This window comes from Vipera ursinii, assembly GCF_947247035.1.
Source record: "Vipera ursinii genome assembly, chromosome: 2".
Lineage (NCBI taxonomy): Eukaryota > Metazoa > Chordata > Lepidosauria > Squamata > Viperidae > Vipera > Vipera ursinii.
In genome coordinates, this window is record NC_139513.1 from 66,022,974 (window position 1) to 66,042,691 (window position 19,718).

The 19,718-nt window shown below is 35.3% G+C and overlaps 2 protein-coding genes across 2 annotated transcripts in view; one reads left to right on the forward strand and one right to left on the reverse strand.

The window, feature by feature from the left end:
* The window catches only part of NT5DC2 (5'-nucleotidase domain containing 2), a 31,541-nt gene extending 13,291 nt beyond the window's left edge, over window positions 1-18,250 (forward strand). Inside the window, exons 5-14 of the mRNA XM_083353411.1 lie at window positions 390-483; window positions 4,894-5,022; window positions 5,477-5,537; window positions 6,309-6,411; window positions 7,806-7,907; window positions 9,522-9,603; window positions 11,521-11,607; window positions 13,928-14,068; window positions 14,303-14,367; window positions 15,168-18,250. Of these exons, the coding sequence (XP_083209537.1) occupies window positions 390-483; window positions 4,894-5,022; window positions 5,477-5,537; window positions 6,309-6,411; window positions 7,806-7,907; window positions 9,522-9,603; window positions 11,521-11,607; window positions 13,928-14,068; window positions 14,303-14,367; window positions 15,168-15,429 (1,126 nt within the window). The 3' untranslated portion in view covers window positions 15,430-18,250. The remainder of the gene's footprint in view (window positions 1-389; window positions 484-4,893; window positions 5,023-5,476; window positions 5,538-6,308; window positions 6,412-7,805; window positions 7,908-9,521; window positions 9,604-11,520; window positions 11,608-13,927; window positions 14,069-14,302; window positions 14,368-15,167) is intronic.
* A 101-nt stretch (window positions 18,251-18,351) lies between these two features.
* STAB1 (stabilin 1) overlaps window positions 18,352-19,718 on the reverse strand; it is a gene marked incomplete at its 5' end in the record, with an annotated part of 119,467 nt that continues 118,100 nt past the window's right edge. The window contains one exon of the mRNA XM_083353358.1: window positions 18,352-19,265. Coding sequence (XP_083209484.1) covers window positions 19,209-19,265 — 57 coding nt within the window. The 3' untranslated portion in view covers window positions 18,352-19,208. The remainder of the gene's footprint in view (window positions 19,266-19,718) is intronic.

Sequence of the window (19,718 nt, forward strand, 5' to 3'; positions counted from 1 at the left end):
TACTGACTCATGTTTAAGCGTCTACTAGGACTCCACGGTCCTTCTCACAGTTAATGTTTTTGAGCCAGGTTTCGCCTAATCTGTACTTGTACCTTGGGTTTTTTCTGCCTTGGTGTAAAACCTTGCTTTTCTCTACATTAAATTTCATGTTGTTGATTAGGGTCCATTGTTCAAATCTGTTAAGATCTTTTTGGCCCTAAGTTTGTCTTCTGGGGTGTTAGCATGAACATGCCTGTTTTCCTGGCAATACTTTCTTTTGAGATGCTTTTAAGTAGGATAATACAACTCTCTTAAAAAGCAACCTCCCTAAAGATTTTAGGATAATATGAGCATAGGTGTCAACAAACTTTTAGTATTTTCCTGACTGAATTATTGTAATTTGTTTTTAGGGGGCTAAACCCAGTGCCTGATGAAGAAGTTATTGAAATGTATGGTGGAACACAGCATATCCCATTATACCAGATGAGTGATTTTTATGGCAAGGTAAAGTAAATTCACTTTACTGAAAATTTATTAGATTTAAATGAATTAAATGCTGAAAGTTTAATCAGATCATCTTCCCAGACTAAAACTTCAATAAGAAAAATGTTAATGATATCTTCCTAGTGTTGAGAAAAACGGTAACAAAAGTGCTAGTTGCAAACACATTTAACTATTTTTTTTAAAAAAAAATCCACCGGACCTGTTGATTTCTTTCTAGAGTAAACAATGGTTATTAGTTCCCCGCACTTTGTACAAAGGCAAACAAACATGTATTGTTTACAGTAAGTATTTTCTACTTTGTAACACAAACTTCAGTAAAGTTTTCTTTTTTTCTTAAATACTGTAGTCCGGGGTCACAAAAAATCGTTGTTGCTTCACTGTAGATGTGAAAAATCTGACCATATCTTTGTGTTTTGTTTATTCCTTTTGAAAGTGATCATGATCATACAATTGCCACAAAAATGTTCTGCTGCCATTGTAGATTTCAAGCATTCAATCTAGGATTAAGTCTTTGTACTGTTTCTCTCTCTGAAGATTTATAAACAGGAATATATATTATGCACAGCTTCGATGACATAATTTTTCTCCAATTTCTTTATTTAGGTTCATTAGTATCATTAGTAGCGGCACTACTCAATAATGGGAATAAAGTAGTAGTAACAATTTTATTTATCTGCCTGGTTCTATTGAAGGTTGAAAAAGTAGTTGGGAAGACAACAAACTGCGTAGAATTTATTGTCAATGGCAAAGTAACATGGTTATCTCCTCTGTATGAAATATGATCTCTTTTTTTTTCCTTTTCACATAATACCAGTTTTCATGTAATATAATATAGGAAGTTTTTATTTTTACAATGAATACATCCAAAAAAATTTCCCTGTCTCATTGTTTTTTGTTTTTTGTTCAGATGTGTAAAGTTGGACGAATGGGTTACTGTTTAATTTCTTGCTGTTTAATAGAATAACATATACTCCTGTTGTCCTTGGACTATCTTTAGGCAGAAGTGATCATTTGGTCTATGAACCTGAACTTGGAAATCACCCTGTATCATCAGAATTTCTCTGTATTTTAACTGGATCCACCCTTTATAAATAGCATTCTGACTTGCCATGCTTTGGGTTGCACTGTGTATGTGATATTCCGTATGTACAAAGAATGCCCATAGTTTAAAGAGTCACTTTTATTGTTTAATTCAAGATATGAGGTGCTTCCGAACAGAGAGCTTATGGTGTTATTAAATATATTGTGCAACCTTCCTTCTTTCCCTCCCTTTCTCCTTCTTGAAAAAAAAAGAAGGCTGATAAAATAATAGGTAATTCTTAACTTATAACCACAACTGAACCCAAAACTTCGGCTGCTAAGCAAGACAGTTGTTAAGTGAACTTTGCTCCACTTTATGATCTTTCTTGCCACAGCTGTTAAGTGAATCACTGCAGTTAAGTTAGTAACACAGTTCTTAGGTGAATCTGGCACCCCCATTGACTTTGCGAGAAGGTCGCAAACATGATCACAAAACCCCAGGAGACTGCAACTGTCATAAATATATGCCAATTCCTTAGTGTCCGAATTTACATCACATGACTAGGGGATGCTGCCGTGGTCATAAGTGTGAAAAAACTCATAAGTCACTTTTTTCAGTGGTGTTGCAGTGTCAAACAGTCACTAAATGAATGGTTGTGTATTGAGGACTACCTATAATAGAAAAAAATATGGAAGTGTCCAAATGCAAGACAATAATCTGGAAGACAATAATCTGGAAGAGGCAACATGACAAAAACTTTGTCAAAAAGTATTTTTAATGTTTGTTTGCTCAAATATTTTACCATTACAGTATGTTAAATTGTGTGCTGGAAAATAAATATGAATTGTTGGATGGTATGGTGTCTTATGTGGATGTACCTTGTGAAAAAAAAAAGCAATGGCTGGGATGTAACATTTTATTGCTTTATTTTGCACTAAGCCGCATGCAACACAGAGATTGTCTACATACTCCAAAATTCTTATCTCCCTGTTTTCCTTTGGCCAGCCCCTTGGATAAGTTCATGGATTTGCAGACAGTCATAATATTTGAAAACAAAAGGCCAAGCGAAGCTTTGATAGCTATCAGCAAAAGGGATGTACGGCTGCCAATGTAACTGACATTTAGCTTTCAGCACAAGTGGGAAAACATGGATTTTATTTATTTATTAAATTTAAATATGCTGCCATCTCACTGTGAAGCATTTCTGGGAGGCTTACAATATCATAAAAACAATAGTTAGAAACATTAAAACATTTAATCACGCACAACGCTCAGGAACAAAGACCCAAGCGTCACAGAGTTTTAGCAGTTTTAAATACACTCTGGAGACTCAGCAACGAACATGCTCAGAGTGCACACTTCAAAATCCAGCAAACCAGTCCAGATGACTGGTGATTGTCAAAGTGTGCATATACCTCCACCCAAAGTTCAACTAACAAAGCAAATCAACTCTGAATTAGTAATTTGTGCTTTTATACACTTTCAGTATGAGTGATCCTACAGCTGGATTTGGTGAGGCTAGAAAAAGGGTTTTTTGCGCGGGGGGGGGGAATCCAGTAAAAAAGTCATAAAACAAGGGAACTGATATGTTTGAAAATGCCAAGTTTGTTCTGAGCTTGGAACACTTGCAATTACTGTCTCAAGATTAAAACTATAGGAATGTGGCTGGCTGGTATGTTTATTTTCTCAATTAGTAGCGCTTTTTGGCTTGGGGGGGAAATATGAAAGTGATGGCATTAGTTCTTTTGTCTTGTTAATATGCTTGACTGAATGTGGGAATGAAGTAGAGAGCTGGAGTTTCCCAAAGCAAGTACGGTATGTCGGTTATATCAGCAGTTCAGCCTGAGAAACATAAAGCAGGATATCTGTTAAGCATGGGAAAGGCAGGAAAAAGAAGCCTGGGATTTAAATCACAGAGGACATAAGAAGGAACTTGCTCTCAATTAAAACAATCATCTAGTTTCATCCTAGTATGTACTAAAAATTCTTATCTGTGTTGTGGCATTTGTCTGATAGTTTCTCTCACCGACTCAGGATTTACTTAAACAATTGAGAAGACTCTCTTGAAAAATCCAGAGAATTCTGGATTCTGGTATCGTTTCTAACTAATTAGCTTCAATTGCTGTTACAAATGCTTTATAGTTTAATTTATATTGTACCATTTATATTTTAAAATGCTTTATATTTTAATGTTAATTTTTTTTAAAATATCCGTTGGTCAATTTTTCTGTTAGCTGAATGGCTGATAGAATTCATTAGGAACTACTACCTCACTTATTCTTGTCCTTGGAAGATTAAAAAAAAATGCAAGGTGTTTTTTTCCAAATTCTCATTGACCTCAAAATGTTTTGTGCTTTGTTCCACTGGAATATGGAAACGTTGAGCTACTTTTTGCTCCATTGGGAAATAGCCAGCAGGAAAAGTTGGTGGAATATTTTGAAGAGGCTGATTTTTTTCTGCATACCAGTTCAAATGTGTTTTTCATTTCTTACACAATGCTTAATTGAAGATAATTTAAAATTATTTTAAATAGCAAAAGGGGAAAAATCCTGGGAACATACTTTTTTGTACTATATTTATTTAAAGTTTTCAACTCTGAATAAGGAGGCTGGGAACTAACATTGTAGTTCATTTAAACATTTTTTATAATTTAGTAAAGAGTTTTCTGGATATGTATAATATTATACTGTTTCATAGTTATTGGTTAATTTACTTCAGAAAGGGCTATAATGTATTAGACATGCATACTATGGCATTAAAATTGTTTATTGCTAGAACAGATGTAAAAAGCAATGCAAATAACCCTAATAACCAAAAATTGCTGGATCCAAAATTAGCTTTGTAATTTAATGATAGGGAACATAGTTTAATCTTCTAAATCTTTAATGAATGGGTTTTCTGTGCAATTAGTTCATGGAACTTGATATAATTTCTTTTTCATGCTATTCATGTATACAGTTGGCTATTTCTAATTATTCTCCAATATAAAAAAGATGAATTAACAGTTTAAAGCAGACAGAAATCACATATTCTTTAGATCAGCCCTTAGTTCTGCTGGAAGAAAAAAGAGTTTTGAAAGTATTTTATATTTCTAATAGAAAAATGTTTTGTCAAGCTTCAAAAACATCTCATTCTTGCGTTATCTACTTTATGAGTCTTTCATAAGCATGGCTTATTTAAAGTCTTACTTATGAATGGAATGTTGCAGGGGCTGATTCTAAACGAAGAACAAAGCCAAGCGTATATTTTGCTCTGCTATAAAAAAACAGTGTATTTATATATTAATTTTACAAGGGAGAGCATTTGTCTTTAACAACATCATATTTTGTTGTGTACTCCACAATTCAACATTTTTTAAAATAGTAATAATCTTTCGTTCTTTCGAGTAGGGTCCATCGATTAAACAATTTATGGACATTTTCTCTCTTCCTGAAATGACCTTACTTTCATCTGTGACTGACTATTTCATGACTCATAATATTGAGTATGACCAAGTTCATCTTTTCAAGGACATCAGTGTAAGTATAATTCTTCTAGAACATAAAAGATGAAAAAATAATAATGAATTAGTTAATGAATGAATGAATTAATATTGTTTGCTCAAATTCGTGTCAGAAGCATCAAGCTGTTTCTGGGTTGAAAGGATTAGCTGGTGACCTCATCGTTGCCTGGGGGAAGCCCAGTTGGGGACCCCCATTAATGTGCCCATTTAAGCGGTAACTATCTACTTGAACGTTTTTAAACTGCTAGGTCGGCAGGAGCTGGAGCTAATGACGAGAGCTAACCCCATTTCCCAATACCACATGGGTTTCAAACATGGACTTGTTGATCATGAACCCAGCATGCTAACCACATAAGCCACCACGGCCCCTAATAAATAAATATTGTTTGGACTGGTCTTTTTGGTAGCTTTGTAACAATACGTAACGCCAGGTTTTAAAACTAACACTGAATTTCTCTTTCTAATTTTAGGATGCCATTAAAGATGTCCATGTGAAAGGAATGATGTATAAATGGATTGAAAAGGACATGGGTCAGTGAAGGCTTATCTTTTGAATGCGAATAATAATGAGTACTGCATGTAATGGTTTTAGATCAGGGGAGTGAAACTTTATGCATATTATCTTGTGGTTAACCAACCAGTTCTGTATTCCACCAAGAGGTAGAACCAAAGAATAAATTCTTTCTTTTCTGCACCTTGTATATACTTATTAGCGTCCGTACCTGTGATCACAAAGATGCTTCGACATAACTATTTGTTAATGTTAACATTAAGTAAGCGAGAGAAAAAAGGAGTTTCTTTTCTCCCTAACAGAATTACTGTACCACTGCAATCTATATATCTATATCTATAAAACAACAATAATTACATGGACAATATTTTTAGCCGCAATTGGTTTAGACATGGAAGATTAGAAACGCTCTGCACCCACTGGATCCCTTTCTGTGCTTCAGAACAGATGTGAGCAGTCAAAGCTAGTTCAAGAGATGGATTGTCTCATCCCACACACAGTACTTTAGCATCTGAATTATGTTAGTAACTGAAATTTCATTCTTACGCTGCCCACAATTATGGTACTTTATCCAGGCAGAAGCTTCTCATAACTGTCACTTCCTGCTTGGCAAAAGAAATCTGAGTTGAGAGCAGAGATTTAGGGAGAGGAAGAATTCTTGGTCCTGTCATTCCTTCCTTCTTTGGAGAGCTCCCATACTTTCTGTAGATATTATTTCATTATCACCAGGTGAAATGTAACTAAACTGTGACTTTTACCATTGCGATAATAGCTTCACTTGTTTCTTGCAGAAAAATATATTCTTCATGGAGATGAAACGTATGCTGTCTTAAATAGATTGGTTAACAACAATAAAAAACTCTTTCTCATCACAAACAGTCCTTTTAGTTTTGTGTAAGTATTAACTTGCATGTATTCATCTTGCTGAAATGATCAGTCATGTGCAGATATAAAGAGAGAAATGTGAGGACTGAAAATGTCAGTAAAGATGGCTTATCTTTATAGCATCGTATGATTTGGTGACCTATTAATTCTGTTACATATTCTCATACAAGTCTGTCTTTAATGCTCACAATTGTAAAGATGTACTTTAAAAAATAATGAAGTAGAATCATTTACTTCCCAAACATTCAGCTTTATAGCACACTATATGTTTTTTATATTTCAGTTAGCCTTCCCTCTCTCTAATTACAGTTTCATATTAAAAAAAAAACCTGGAGCGACCTATTAGCGCTCTAGGAAAATAATAGGTCTCTAATATTCTGGAATATCTAATATCCTACTTCTCACAAGGTGTTACGGTCTCACATTCAGAGGTTTTGGAACAATTGTAAAAAAATGAGAAATATAAAGCATTAATGTTGTTCTTAGTAAATGTTATGGGACCAAGTGTTTAGAGACATAAAAACCATTCTTTATTTTATCTGATGGTAGGGCAACTCCAAACATGCATCAAATCAAATGATTTATTTGTTCAGTGCCTGCATTCCTTAGTTGTCTATAATCCTACAAATTCCTTAAGTAATCCCTATAAGATCCTCAGTGTTGTTAATGGCCATAATAATGTTTCTAATAGTGGGATTGATAGCAAATCCTAGCTGCATGAGGAAAATCCTCTAGTGCAGACATGTCAAACACAAGGCCCGGGGGCCGGATCCGGCCCACAAAGTGGTTTCATGTGGCCCGTGAAGCCATCCTGGAAACAGTGAGGGAACGGCCCCCACTGCCTTGGCCCTGGCCCAGAAACTTTCCTTCTGCCAGAGACCCTCAGATCTGTCCCACTCCTGCCCAGGCCCCCATAGGCACCCTTGATGCAAACAATGTAGAGCTGGCCATGCCCACCCAGTAGGCCATATGCACTCTAGCCACGCCCACCCAGTAGGTCATGCCCACCCTGGCCATACCTACCCGGCCCCCTGAGGGCAACCTCAGTGAAATTGAGTTTGACACCCCTGCTCTAGTGGTAACTCATTTTTTAATTCTAGAGAAAGAAGGAGGCTTTTCACTGAACTTTGCCTAAGAATCATCTGGCAACAACGCTTGCTCTTGCCAAATGCTTATAAAGTTAAGCATTATACAGATGCCATTGTCCACTAATCTCCAGATTGATGAAAAGCCACATATTCTTAGCAGCTAACAAAGATGGTTAGGAACCTCTGCTCTTTGCTAAATGTACTGAATGACTCATAATCAGAAATAATGTATGAAGGAACTCTGAGAGTAGCTACTCTTTTGCTTAAGAAAGTGAACATGAAGTTATTTACATTTCCCTCCTGTTTTGCCTATAGCGATAAAGGGATGAAATACATGGTTGGCAAAAACTGGCAGGACCTTTTTGACATGGTCATTGTGCAAGCAGATAAGCCCAGTTTCTTTACTGATAAGCGAAAGTAAGTATATTGGTTGTATTACATTACTTAGATATAATCCACACTTAATATTTAAATATATACAGTATTTCCCACCAAAACAACAAACAGATATTCTCTTCTTTTCTGCCATGAGCAGAACAGGTCCCAAAATGTACCATATCATGATGCCATGCCATGATCATTATCCTAACACCATCTGTGGGAGAATTAATTTTGCAACTGATAAGATTTTAAGGAATAGATGCCAAGTTATTCTGCACAGGTCAATTCACACTTCTTTTGCTAAAATTGGCTTCCAGATTGTGTGTAAACATGTGAAATTGTTTCTTAGCCTCATGAGAAGAATGTTGAAGCTTTTTTTCTTTTTATGACCCTTTAATCCTTTGTTTTGGGGTGGACTCAGGGCAACTGAGTGAAGCTGAACATTTACTGGCTATCCCCTTCCTGATGCCTATGCCAAGTTCACAGCAGATATTTTCTCTTTGCACCCTGATAGAGCAACATCTGCTGCTGCCTAGGATTGAACTCTCAACCTTTTGAGTGGGAGGCGAGCGTCTTCACCTCTAGGCCATCACGCAGCTGATGTTGAGGCTTTATTACCCTGTGTAATGACAGACACTGAACAGAAAATTTTATCTACAAAAAATTCAAGCTATTCTGGTTGTTATTCATTCATGTGTCTGCTTATTCATTCTTTCTTTTGGGATGGATGGGTATATGTGTGTGTGTGTCCGCATGCATGCCTGTAGTGTAGTGTCAAGTATGTAGTGTCTGATGTATGAAATTTTACAAAGTATTTCTTTGAGTGTGGAACTGCTATTTTGAGTTCGAGTGTTTCAAGCCTCACAGAAAACAGTTCTGAGTTCATTGTTTTGAGCTTGGATCTATTTTCAAAATGTTTAAAGCACCTTGTTTTACACTTAGCCCTCAAAAATTCATTTTGTGAAATTTCATACTTGAAACTAAGTATTGTGACATTATGTAAACTAGGAGCAGACTTGTCTTTTGGTGTCGCAGGGCCATATTTAATCATTTGCAAAACTGGAAGGTTGCAGAAATGGGATGAAAACATAAATTGGGTAAAGCTCTTTATTATATCATCAGGCTTGGGATTCTTATGTTTCTTTGGTTGGTTGGTTTTTTTTCCTGAGTTCTGGATGGTGAAGTTAATTTTTTCTTGGTAACAATTTAGATTTAGGCTTACCCTGCTTGTAGGTTTCCTGTTTTAAAATAGTTGGAAATCAACATTCACAGTACAGGTTAGAGCAATGTTTCTCAATCTTAGCAACTGTAAGATGAAATCTGGGAATTGAAAGCCACACATCTTATGGTTGGGTTTGGGACAAGCTCCAGAAGTTCGAATATAGGGATATAAGATAAGTACAACAATATATACATGGACCTCAGTTTTCCTAATTTGTTTTTGTTAACACATTTTTCAGTAATTTGTTTAACATGATAATAATCTCAGTACAAGTCTCAATACATGCATTTCATCTATGTGGTACTTTCTATTTATGTATTATTTTTAGTAGCTAAATTAGTGTACTTGAAATTCTTTTGATTTTCAGTTTAAAAGCTTTTCTTGTAGTATTTTTGTAATGAAGCTTATACCTTTTTGATTTTTTGAAGACCTTTCAGAAAAATGGATGAAGAAGGTTCTCTTCACTGGGACAAAATAAACAAACTGGAAAAGGGGAAAATCTATAAACAGGTAAAATTACTTGGTAATTTGTCTTTACTATCATGGGGTATTTAATAATGCTGACTTTCTGGAGTTAACTTCAGATATGAGGATAACCATGAAAAATAATCTTTGTTACTGTCCTTTCTAATAGCTTAATGTTATAATCTATTCCATGTGTTCTTTCATTTAAATTGTTAGCATCTCCTGATACTAACATTAAACAACTGATATGAAAAAAGTTAAATAATGTGTAGTCTGTGCTGGACTGTTAACTCTTCTCATTCAGGACCATGCCCTTTATTTTAAAATTATTCAGTCTCCATTGTTTTCACTCAAAAAGAAAGTGTTGTTTTATGTTTTCTTTGGCTAAGTAATCTGTTTCCTATTTTCTTTCCCCTGGGAATTAGTATAATCCTGAGAAGGGCTGCGAAGATTATTATTTAGAAGATGATAATGAAAAAATGTTAGTAATATGCTTTCAGAACTTTAAGACTTATTTTGAGATAGAACACTATGGGAACATTTTATTGCTGAAACAATATAATTTTGGGCAGAGTGATTTTATTTAAATCTTGCTTTTATTCAGCCAGCAAGAGTCACTCACGTCAATAGAGACTTGCTTGGAATTTTCCATCAGTAGGAGAAATGGGGAGGTCTATCCAAATTTCCATTGTAGTCACTCTCTGTTGTAGAGAATCATCAACCCTAAAGTCAGGTTTGGACAGCATGAGATTCAGAGAGGGTTAATTAACAAAGTTTACTTTCTTGCCTTCTGTTAGTGGAATCTCGTTGAGTCAGAAGCCTTCCATGGCTGGAAGAAGACGTTCTTTCCATGGGAATCTTGTATGAGATCCAGGCCAATGATTATAACGTTATTCAGATATAAAGGCAAAATATGAAGAAATGACGTATTTACTAATGGAACATTCTGGGAATAAGGCTGGGAAAGTAGAAACTACTTTATAGATTCATACCATGTGTGATCTTATACATGAGCAGAAGATTTTCAGTTTGGAAAATATTTTGGCCTTAATTTTTTATATTTGTTCCTAACTGCCTGTATAAGAGACTGATGTGGAAGTCAACAAACTAAAATTTTCAGATCACTGGTTTAGTGGGTGAATAATAGCATGTCTGGTTAACATTGCCACTGAAATTGGCATAATGGTTCTCTGTTTTTTATCAAACATGAAAAATGTCTTTTGATTAGAGAGTTAAACAGAGAGATTCAAGCTGATAGTTTCAGGCATACATTAAATGTGTTGGATGTATTATGTCAGTAATAATAAAAGAGGCAACTTGACTTGGTTTCCAATTTTTAAAACATAATGGAGGGAGACTATGTTGTACTATTTGAATGTTTGTTGACAGGTCAGTGTTAGTCCAGCCAAAGTTCACAGAAAGTTGAACCATGAAATAAGGGGTCTGCAGCAGTAGCCTCAGTATATCAAGTTTAAAATAATATTTCGGCACAAATTCAGTATGTAACAAGCTATCACAGTTGTTCAGTTTATTTACTGAAGCAGTGGCTTAATTGACAAAATTATTGTGAGTGGGGGTGAATTTAAAGTTTTCCCATTATAGCTGCAATAAATTGTTTTAAAAATCTAGTAGTGTGTGTGTGTGTCTGTGTATGTCTAAGAAAAAGAACTGAGTTAATGATTGTACAAATGATAGGATTATAAACTTGGTTTTAAGGAATTCCCATTTTCTCTACTTTGATTCAAGTTCCCGTGAGAACTCCTTAAGCCTCTATCTGTAGCCATGTTTAAATCAGCAGCTCATGATGAAGAAATATTTTTCCTTTGCTCTGTTGAAATATCAAAGTGCTAAGAGATGTATTGTCTTGACCTTTTCAAGCCAAGCATGCAGTGTTTTCTTTTTCAGTAAAGAAACTGGATATTTGGTTTATTCTCACTTTTTTCCCCCCTTTCTACATTTCAGGGCAATCTGTTTGATTTTCTGCGGCTAACAGGTTGGCGTGGGTCCAAAGTCCTTTATTTTGGTGACCATTTGTACAGTGACCTTGCAGTAAGTACTTCAAACCTTTTTTGCACCAGCTGACGCCAGTGTCACTTAATGTTCTGTGTCTGCTACAGGGAGGCAATTGGTTTGTTTTCTGCTCATTGAATTAATCGTTATTGTTTATCAAGATATATAATGGAAAATATCCAGATCTTAGAGCCTGTGATTTTGCAGTATATTCATAACCCATTAAATTATATTACACAGTTCCTTTTTTAACCAAGTTTAAAACAGCAAGATAAAATTTAAAAGATTTATTTCCTAGGTTGTATTCTTTCGAATATAGGGACGCGGTGGCTCAGTGGGTTAGGACGCTGAGCTTGTCGATCAGAAGGTCGGCAGTTTGGCGGGTCGAATCCCGAGTGCCGCGTAACAGAGTGAGCGCCTGTTACTTGTCCCAGCTTCTGCCAACTTAGCAGTTCGAAAGCACATTAAAAAATGCAAGTAGAAAAATAGGACCACTACGGTGGGAAGGTAACAGTGTTCCGTGCGCCTTTGGCATCTAGTCATGCCGGCCACATAACCACGGAGACGTCCTCGGACAAGCGCTGGCTTTTCGGCTTTGAAACGGAGATGAGCACCGGCCCCTAGAGTTGGAAACGACTAGCACGCATGTGCGGGGGAACCTTTACCTTTATTCTTTTGAATATCTTTTCCATACATAACATACATAACATCTTTCTTAAAAATTAATACTTCTTTTTTCCTTAACATGTTTGTAACAACTTTATTTTAAAATCATACTTAAAATAGTTCTGTCTGTCTATCTATCTGTATCTCTATCTAGTTTACAAAACTGAATTTTATCTGAGAAGGCAAACATTTCTACCCCAATTAATCCTCTACCAGGATTCATCCTCATATGTAAATGGAACATTGATTTAGAGACATTTCAGTGCACCGTGTAGCAATGAAATATTTTGTTGTGATTTCCAACTCTCATCACTTAACGATAGCAAAACTAGAGCATTCCTTATTGTTATATTTATTTTGGGGAGGTAGAATGGGTGCCTGAAAATGAAGGATGCTGTGGCTAAAAAAAAATGTGGAAGAAGCCATGTGCACCAGCAGTTCACCATGGATTTTTAAACTAATGTTTCACAGTTTTGAAGATACAGTATCTTCTTCAAACTGAGGAGAATGGATCTGGGCTGCTGGGATCACTTGTTATACGCTCTCCATAGCTTGGCTTGTTCAATCAGAAATGAGTTCCACTGGATTCAGTGAGTCTTGATCTTTTATGAACTTGCACCTCGCTGAACCATACAGAACCATGACTATTGGATCATACACATACATCTGAAGGCTTCCAGCATGCTGCTTGAGACTTCAGGTTGCTGCATTTATGTCATGTAGCTATCTATACACCCTTCTTGGGACTTATACCGTTATGAAATCTCTTCAGAGTACTGCTTTATTTATTTTCTATTCAACGATAACATTTGCTTCTTTGTTAGAGTATCTGGTGTCATAATTTTAGGCATGTATTGTGTTTTATGGAAATAATCTTGATATTTCATTTGAATATTTTTTCTAATCGCGCAAGGAAAACAAAACAGGCCTTGGGATGTCAACCACTTGAAAGATAGGGCTAAACAAGATCTGTTTGAGTGCGGTATCTTTTCTGCAAATGCATGTCATTATTTATTGTGCCTGGTTAATTAATTTTCTTTTGATGCTGTTTTATAAATAGTACAGCAACATCAGACATTTTTACAGAACATTCTGTTCATACTATTAGGCTAAAACCACCCTTCAACCATTTTTTTTTACTGTTAACTACTCAAATTCTTAAAGGAGTTCCCAAGGAATCGTGGTTTTTAAACATTCTGCATTATTAGGGGTTTTTCTCTTTATGAAAATGTTAGGGAAAGAAAGGTTTAAATGAAAAAGGGGGAGGCCTCTCATTTTTGCAATTCTTGAGGAACAGATCTAATCGGGTTTTTTTGGGGGGGCAGGGTTTAGTAACAGGGCCAATGCATTCCAATCCTGGAGGGTCATTCCAAGTTCAAAGTCCAAAATTGCCATATGAGAATCTTACCTAACAAGGCTAGTAACTTAGGCAAAACCCGTAGATCTGTAAGATTTATAGATTTATAGTTATCTGTCTGATTGCGTTGGACAAAACAGAAATGCCCCAAATGAGCAGGCAGAGGTATTTTTGTATACTGGATGAAAAATTTGTCTTCCCCTCCCCCCCAAATGATCTTGATGTGCCTCATTCTGCAAGGGAAGCTATGTAAGTGGACGGCTTTTTCTATAAGGCTGAAACAGAGGATCCTAAGTCAGTAAGTCACTCCACTGCCTTTCTCGCCTTCTGTTTAAGGACCTCATGCTACGTCACGGTTGGAGGACAGGCGCCATAGTTCCAGAATTAGAAACAGAAATACGTATCATTAATACAGAACAATATATGCACTCTTTGACCTGGCAGCAAGCTCTTACAGGACTTCTGGAGAGAATGCAGGTAAAAAAGAGAGTGGGTTAGAATACATAGTACATGGACATTACTGCATAGTTGTCATTTCCTTCAACTGGATTAAGCACAGTTCCTGGATATGCTTTCTGGATTGTGTTGTATTCGAAATATTTTCTGCAAATATTGGAATATGTGGTTTTTTTCCCTGATAGAAAGCTCATCTTAAGAAATAGCATGTTCAGTCACTGGTCTTTTGCTTTAATTTTCTTCTTTTAATTTTAGATGTATCAAGATGCAGAATCAAGGCAAGTGCTTTTAGAGTGGATGAAAGAGCGACAGGAGATTAGGTGAGCTATCTTGATTATTATGTGTTCCTTTATTTATGAAATACGCTAGAAATGATTTAAAGTGTACACTTTACAAATAGCAAATACAATATCCTGTTTTAAGTAACATACTACTGTAACTTCTTAATTTGTGCCCTGTAAAGTATTTTTATGTTATGAAAATATTTATGTTGTGGGAAGAGAAAGTATTGGCCAGGATTGGAACTTCTGGATTTCTCATTTTTGGCCTTGATGAAGATTTGCTTTTTATTTCTTTGATTTTACTTTCCCTCATTGCTGACTTTTGTTTGTTTGCTTTTTCTGAAATTATGTTTTCCCTCAAAATTTTTGGAATTTCTTTCTGCTTCGTTTTTTAAAAGCTCGTTTATATCTCCTTACTATTGTCCCATCTTTTTCATTCCTTGTGGCTCTAAAGAAGAAACCATTTTCTTAGAAAGAAAAAAAGTCAGGCTCATGAAGAGTAGAATAGAGTCGAGTCGTATAGAATAGAATAGAATAGAATAGAATAGAATAGAATAGAATAGAATAGAATAGAATAGAATAGAATAGAATAGAATAGAATAGAATCTGGAAGGGACCTTGGAGGTCTTCTAGTCCAGCCCCTTGCTCAAGCAGCAGAACTCTCCAACCAAAACTAGAGACCAACATTTATAATACACATTCCTTGTCTTCTGGGGGTAGCAGAATAAAGTGACTCATTGTGGAATGCTTCTGTAATATTAGTAAATTTTCTGTATTGTTTTCTCTTTCTCTCCCAAGTTTTCTATCTAATTTTATTATACCAATTTCTTTCCTTTCAGGTCACTTTCAAAGAACCTGTTTAACCCCCAGTTCGGTAGCATTTTTCGAACCTTCCACAACCCAACCTATTTTTCTCGAAGATTGATTCGTTTTTCTGATATTTACATGGCCTCTATCAGTTGCCTACTGAATTATGACGTGAATTTTACTTTTTATCCTCGCCGAACGCCTCTACAGCATGAAGCTCCCCTTTGGATGGATCAGCTCTGCACAGGTTGCATGAAGACTCCTTTCCTAGAAGAAATGGTACACATTCGATAAAAGGGATTATGATATGCATAGTAGAATCTTAGTTTCCTTTTAGGAGGCTGCTGTTACTATGTGACCACTGTTGTACTTTTGTTCTGAGCACTTCCTAATAGAAAGGTACCTGAGATAAATGAATAAAAAGGTGGCACAAATATTATATCTGAAATCCTGGTAGTAAAATATATTATCCATGCTTGATTATTCTCTAAGAATAAGTTTTAAATCTGGTATCTGTAACTTAGTCACAGCTGTCTTTGTGTGCTGAGAAGCTTTCTACATGTTGTTAGGCTTGTAGAAATAGATTATAGATCTATTTTTTCTTTAGAACCACACATTCAAAATTTAACTTCCACAGGAATCCTTGCTACATCAGCTATACAGTATATGACACAGTAATTTAAATAGTTCCTAATCAGTTCACCAATCAGTTCACATTCAGTTACAAATTTGAAGATACTAACCTGTGTATTTCTAAAGAACTGAGCATGGTACAGTTCTGTATAAACCAGATATGCTATTAGACCACACTCATTCGTTCATGTGTTATCTCATTCAGATTCACTATTTGATGACATTAGTTAATGTGATATTAAATATGCAGTGGCTCATTTACAAATTCAAGCCATCACTTGATACTGAATTTATCAGAAGATGTATATTTATATATTAAATCATCCCTACTTAATATTCAAAAAAATCACTTTTTCATAACGGCAAGTGAATAAATTATCTTTAGTTGAATAACCTATTTCATAAAATGCCAATTTACTTAAGGAATTTATAAGAATTTTTGGACATTAAAGCACAAATAGATTTTACAGATTAACCTGTCCTCTAAATATTGTATGCATGACTAGGATAATAAAAGATTAAAATAGTGATTGCTAGAGCCATTATCCAACTATAATGGAAAGAATATTTCCTTTATTCTATACCTAAAACACTCATATCAGCAAGAGATAAAACATCAGAAAACAAGTCAGAAACGGGTCTAGTATAAAAATAGTGGTCTCTTAGGAATGGTGAATCATCAAAGCTAAATTGTTTTATGCATCAGAATTTGCATGGACTTACTATGATCTTTTAAACTTAGTTCAGAGATGCTTTTTTTAAACCCATATATCTTAGATTAGATATAAGTGCTGTGGGACTCTTATTTTTTCTGCATTCGATCATGAACTATTGCCAGCCAGGACCATTGTTGTATCAGAGTCAGATATAAGAAATACATATTAATAATGGAATGTCTTTGAATTGAAGGCTTTTATTTAAGGTTGCACTTAGGACAACTGTTTATATTAAGGTCAAACTGTTGTGTGTTGGGTTTTACCCATTAGGTTCTGTAATGCTGCTATAATTCAAGCTATACCTATAAATGAAATGATGATTGATTGAGGCTACTTAGATTGTTAGAACTATTCAGATTCTCACTAGAGATGGTTTTCAAGGAAATGACTTTCAAGGAACTGACGAACACTTGGATATTCCAACAATATATTGAACCAAAGAAATCTTTGTTACTATGTTTGTAGTTTGTGATTTCATGTTAGGGTCACATTAGGTGATCTCTGGATGCAAGATGATTACAAATTGGAAGTCAGATGTTCTACACTGTACTCCTTCCCAGAATTTTTTTCAAGTTTTTCAAAATGTGCCTATTTTTCAAAGTTTTGAAACATTATCAAATAAGTTACCTCTTACCAAATTGAAAAAACCCTACTCTCTTTTAGTAATAATAACATGCTTCATGTTTAATTCAGTAGATTCTTTAGCACATTGGTGAGAACACCAATGCAGTTCCTGTGTACAACCCATTAAAGCAGCCACATCTGTTTCCAGGACTGCTATGTCATTAAGGCCATTAAATTCAGGAAGCTTAGATGAAACAAAAAATCATTTCATCAATCCTATTCTGATGAATACATACTTCTGAGAAGTATTCCATTGTTTAATGATGATTAAGATTGCAGCACCTTATAGCATATGGATCATGTTAAGATTGACAGATTTGCTAAGAATGCTGTTGGTTATTTGATATTCCTCTTCTGTCCACCCTTCAAACTAACTTGAAGACTTGGGGAAGTTTAAACCCCTACCCAAGTTAAGACTTCTGCACTTTGAACTGCCACTTCAGTGGAAAGAACCAAGGGGCGCATAAGCTAACTTGCCATAGTTACTTACGGAAAATAGGAATGTTTATGATGGTTCTCTGCAAGTGTTTGTTCTATAGAAAACTGTTATATTAGGGAAGACCATGGATGTTGCCATCACTTGGACTGCATTTCTGGAACTTTTATCTGGAGATACCTATCCCTTCCTTCTCTCTCTGAGACAGTGTCTTAGCCTTGCCAATTCATGGGAAATATTTCATTGATGGAACCACTTTTACATCCATATTTTGCCTCTAAAATGACACTGAGAGCAAAAGGTAGAAATAGGCATCAGGACAGAATACCAGGGAATACCAGAACAGTGCAATTTTGTAGCTTGAGCTAAGCATTTCTCTGAAAAATAGCTGCCATATTTAAACACCGATGAGGCCTAATTTATTTATCTTTTAAATGTGAAATTATTAACATAGCAATTAACTTCCTAAACTATGTTTGGTAATGAGATAGTGTCTGTTACTTTTAAAGGTAGATCAGCAAAAACTAGATAGTTTAGAAATAGGAGATCAAAAACATGGATAAGAATTTGATATTTTTCCAGAACTGGGTACAATTGTTAATTCTGTTTCCTGAGTCTATCTACAAAATAAAATATTTGTTTATCTTTTCCAGAATTATGTGTGTAACAATAACAAAATAAAATATTGTGTTTATCTTTTCCAGAATTGTGTGTGTAAGGATAATTTCCAAAGGAATGTTCAAATACTTGATACTAGAATGACAATATTTGTTGTTGCAAGGATGAGCGATTGCTGCATTTGGTTACTAGGCATAACACCATTTATTTTTTTTACAAAAATAATACATTGCTTCATTATGGAATAGTCCTAATGTTAATATATTTCAGTTTTCTTCATGGGAAGGGGGAAAGAAACAGTACTAATTATAAGGCAAAGAGAGATAATTGGCATCTTTACTGGTAGCATGTTGATGTAATCATGCTTACCTAATAGTGAAAAATGTTAAGAATTGCTTGTAAGGTCCCTTTTTCAAACTTTACAATGTATTACAATTCAGGATTTTATTTTTTTATTTTAATTCCATTTATATCCCGCCCTTCTCCGAAGACTCAGGGCGGCTTACAAGCTTAGCAGGATGCTTACAAATATGTGCTGTCTACAGTTTACCGGTAACAATTTTTGACAATCTTTCATTAGAAGATTTAAAAATTATCAAAAGAAAGCTCAGTAGTGCAGTTTCAAAGTAAATTTATCCATTCATTAAATCTGAACTAAAATTTCATTGGCCCATTCATGGTTCTCACAGTATCCATTTGCCAGACACATTCATGAGTCATTCCTAAGTAGCTGATTGAAGTTTCATGGACAGGATTCAAAGGATTCTGTGCATGCTACATAATGTTTTTAAATTCTATCCTTTCATATTACGGTTACACTCAGAACTTATTCCTGAAGGTCCCTAAAAAGAGGCAATGCAATGAGAGAATGAATTCTGAACAAAAAAATGGGAAATTCTTTATGTGACTGCCAATGCCGATAGCTCTTTCGGTCATAATTTTTTCCCATAGCTTTAAAAAGAATGGAATTGAGGTATATAAAATGTTGCTTCAAAATATCAAAATTTCTGGATTTTTTTTAAAATCGTGGTTTGCGTTACAGTATATTACTCTTGTCTAAGAATGTCTTCAGTATCAACAAAATCTTCTCTGTGGCGAGACTCCTGAAACAAAGATACAAAAACAGTCGGTTAATCTGTAACAATGAAATAGGCAGCATATAAATGTAACAAATAGATAATAAATAATCTAATTACAAGAGCCTTGGTGGAGCAGTGGGCTAATGCCTCCTTAAGTAACACCAGCTGCCTGCAATTAGTGCAGGTTCTCATCCCACCAGGCTCAAGGTTGACTCAGCCTTCCATCCTTCCGAGGTAGGTAAAATGAGGACCCAGATTGTTGGGGGCAATTAAGCTGACTTTGTAATAATGCCGCTTGGGGGGGCGAAAGCCCTAATAAGCAGGCATATACATAGAATGAAGGCTACTGCTAAGCTTGTAAGCCGCCCTGAGTCTTCGGAGAAGGGCGGGATATACATGGAATTAAAATAAAATAAATAAATAAAATAATTTCATAGTGGTATTCAGACAGCTAAAACCAATAACTGAATATGACCA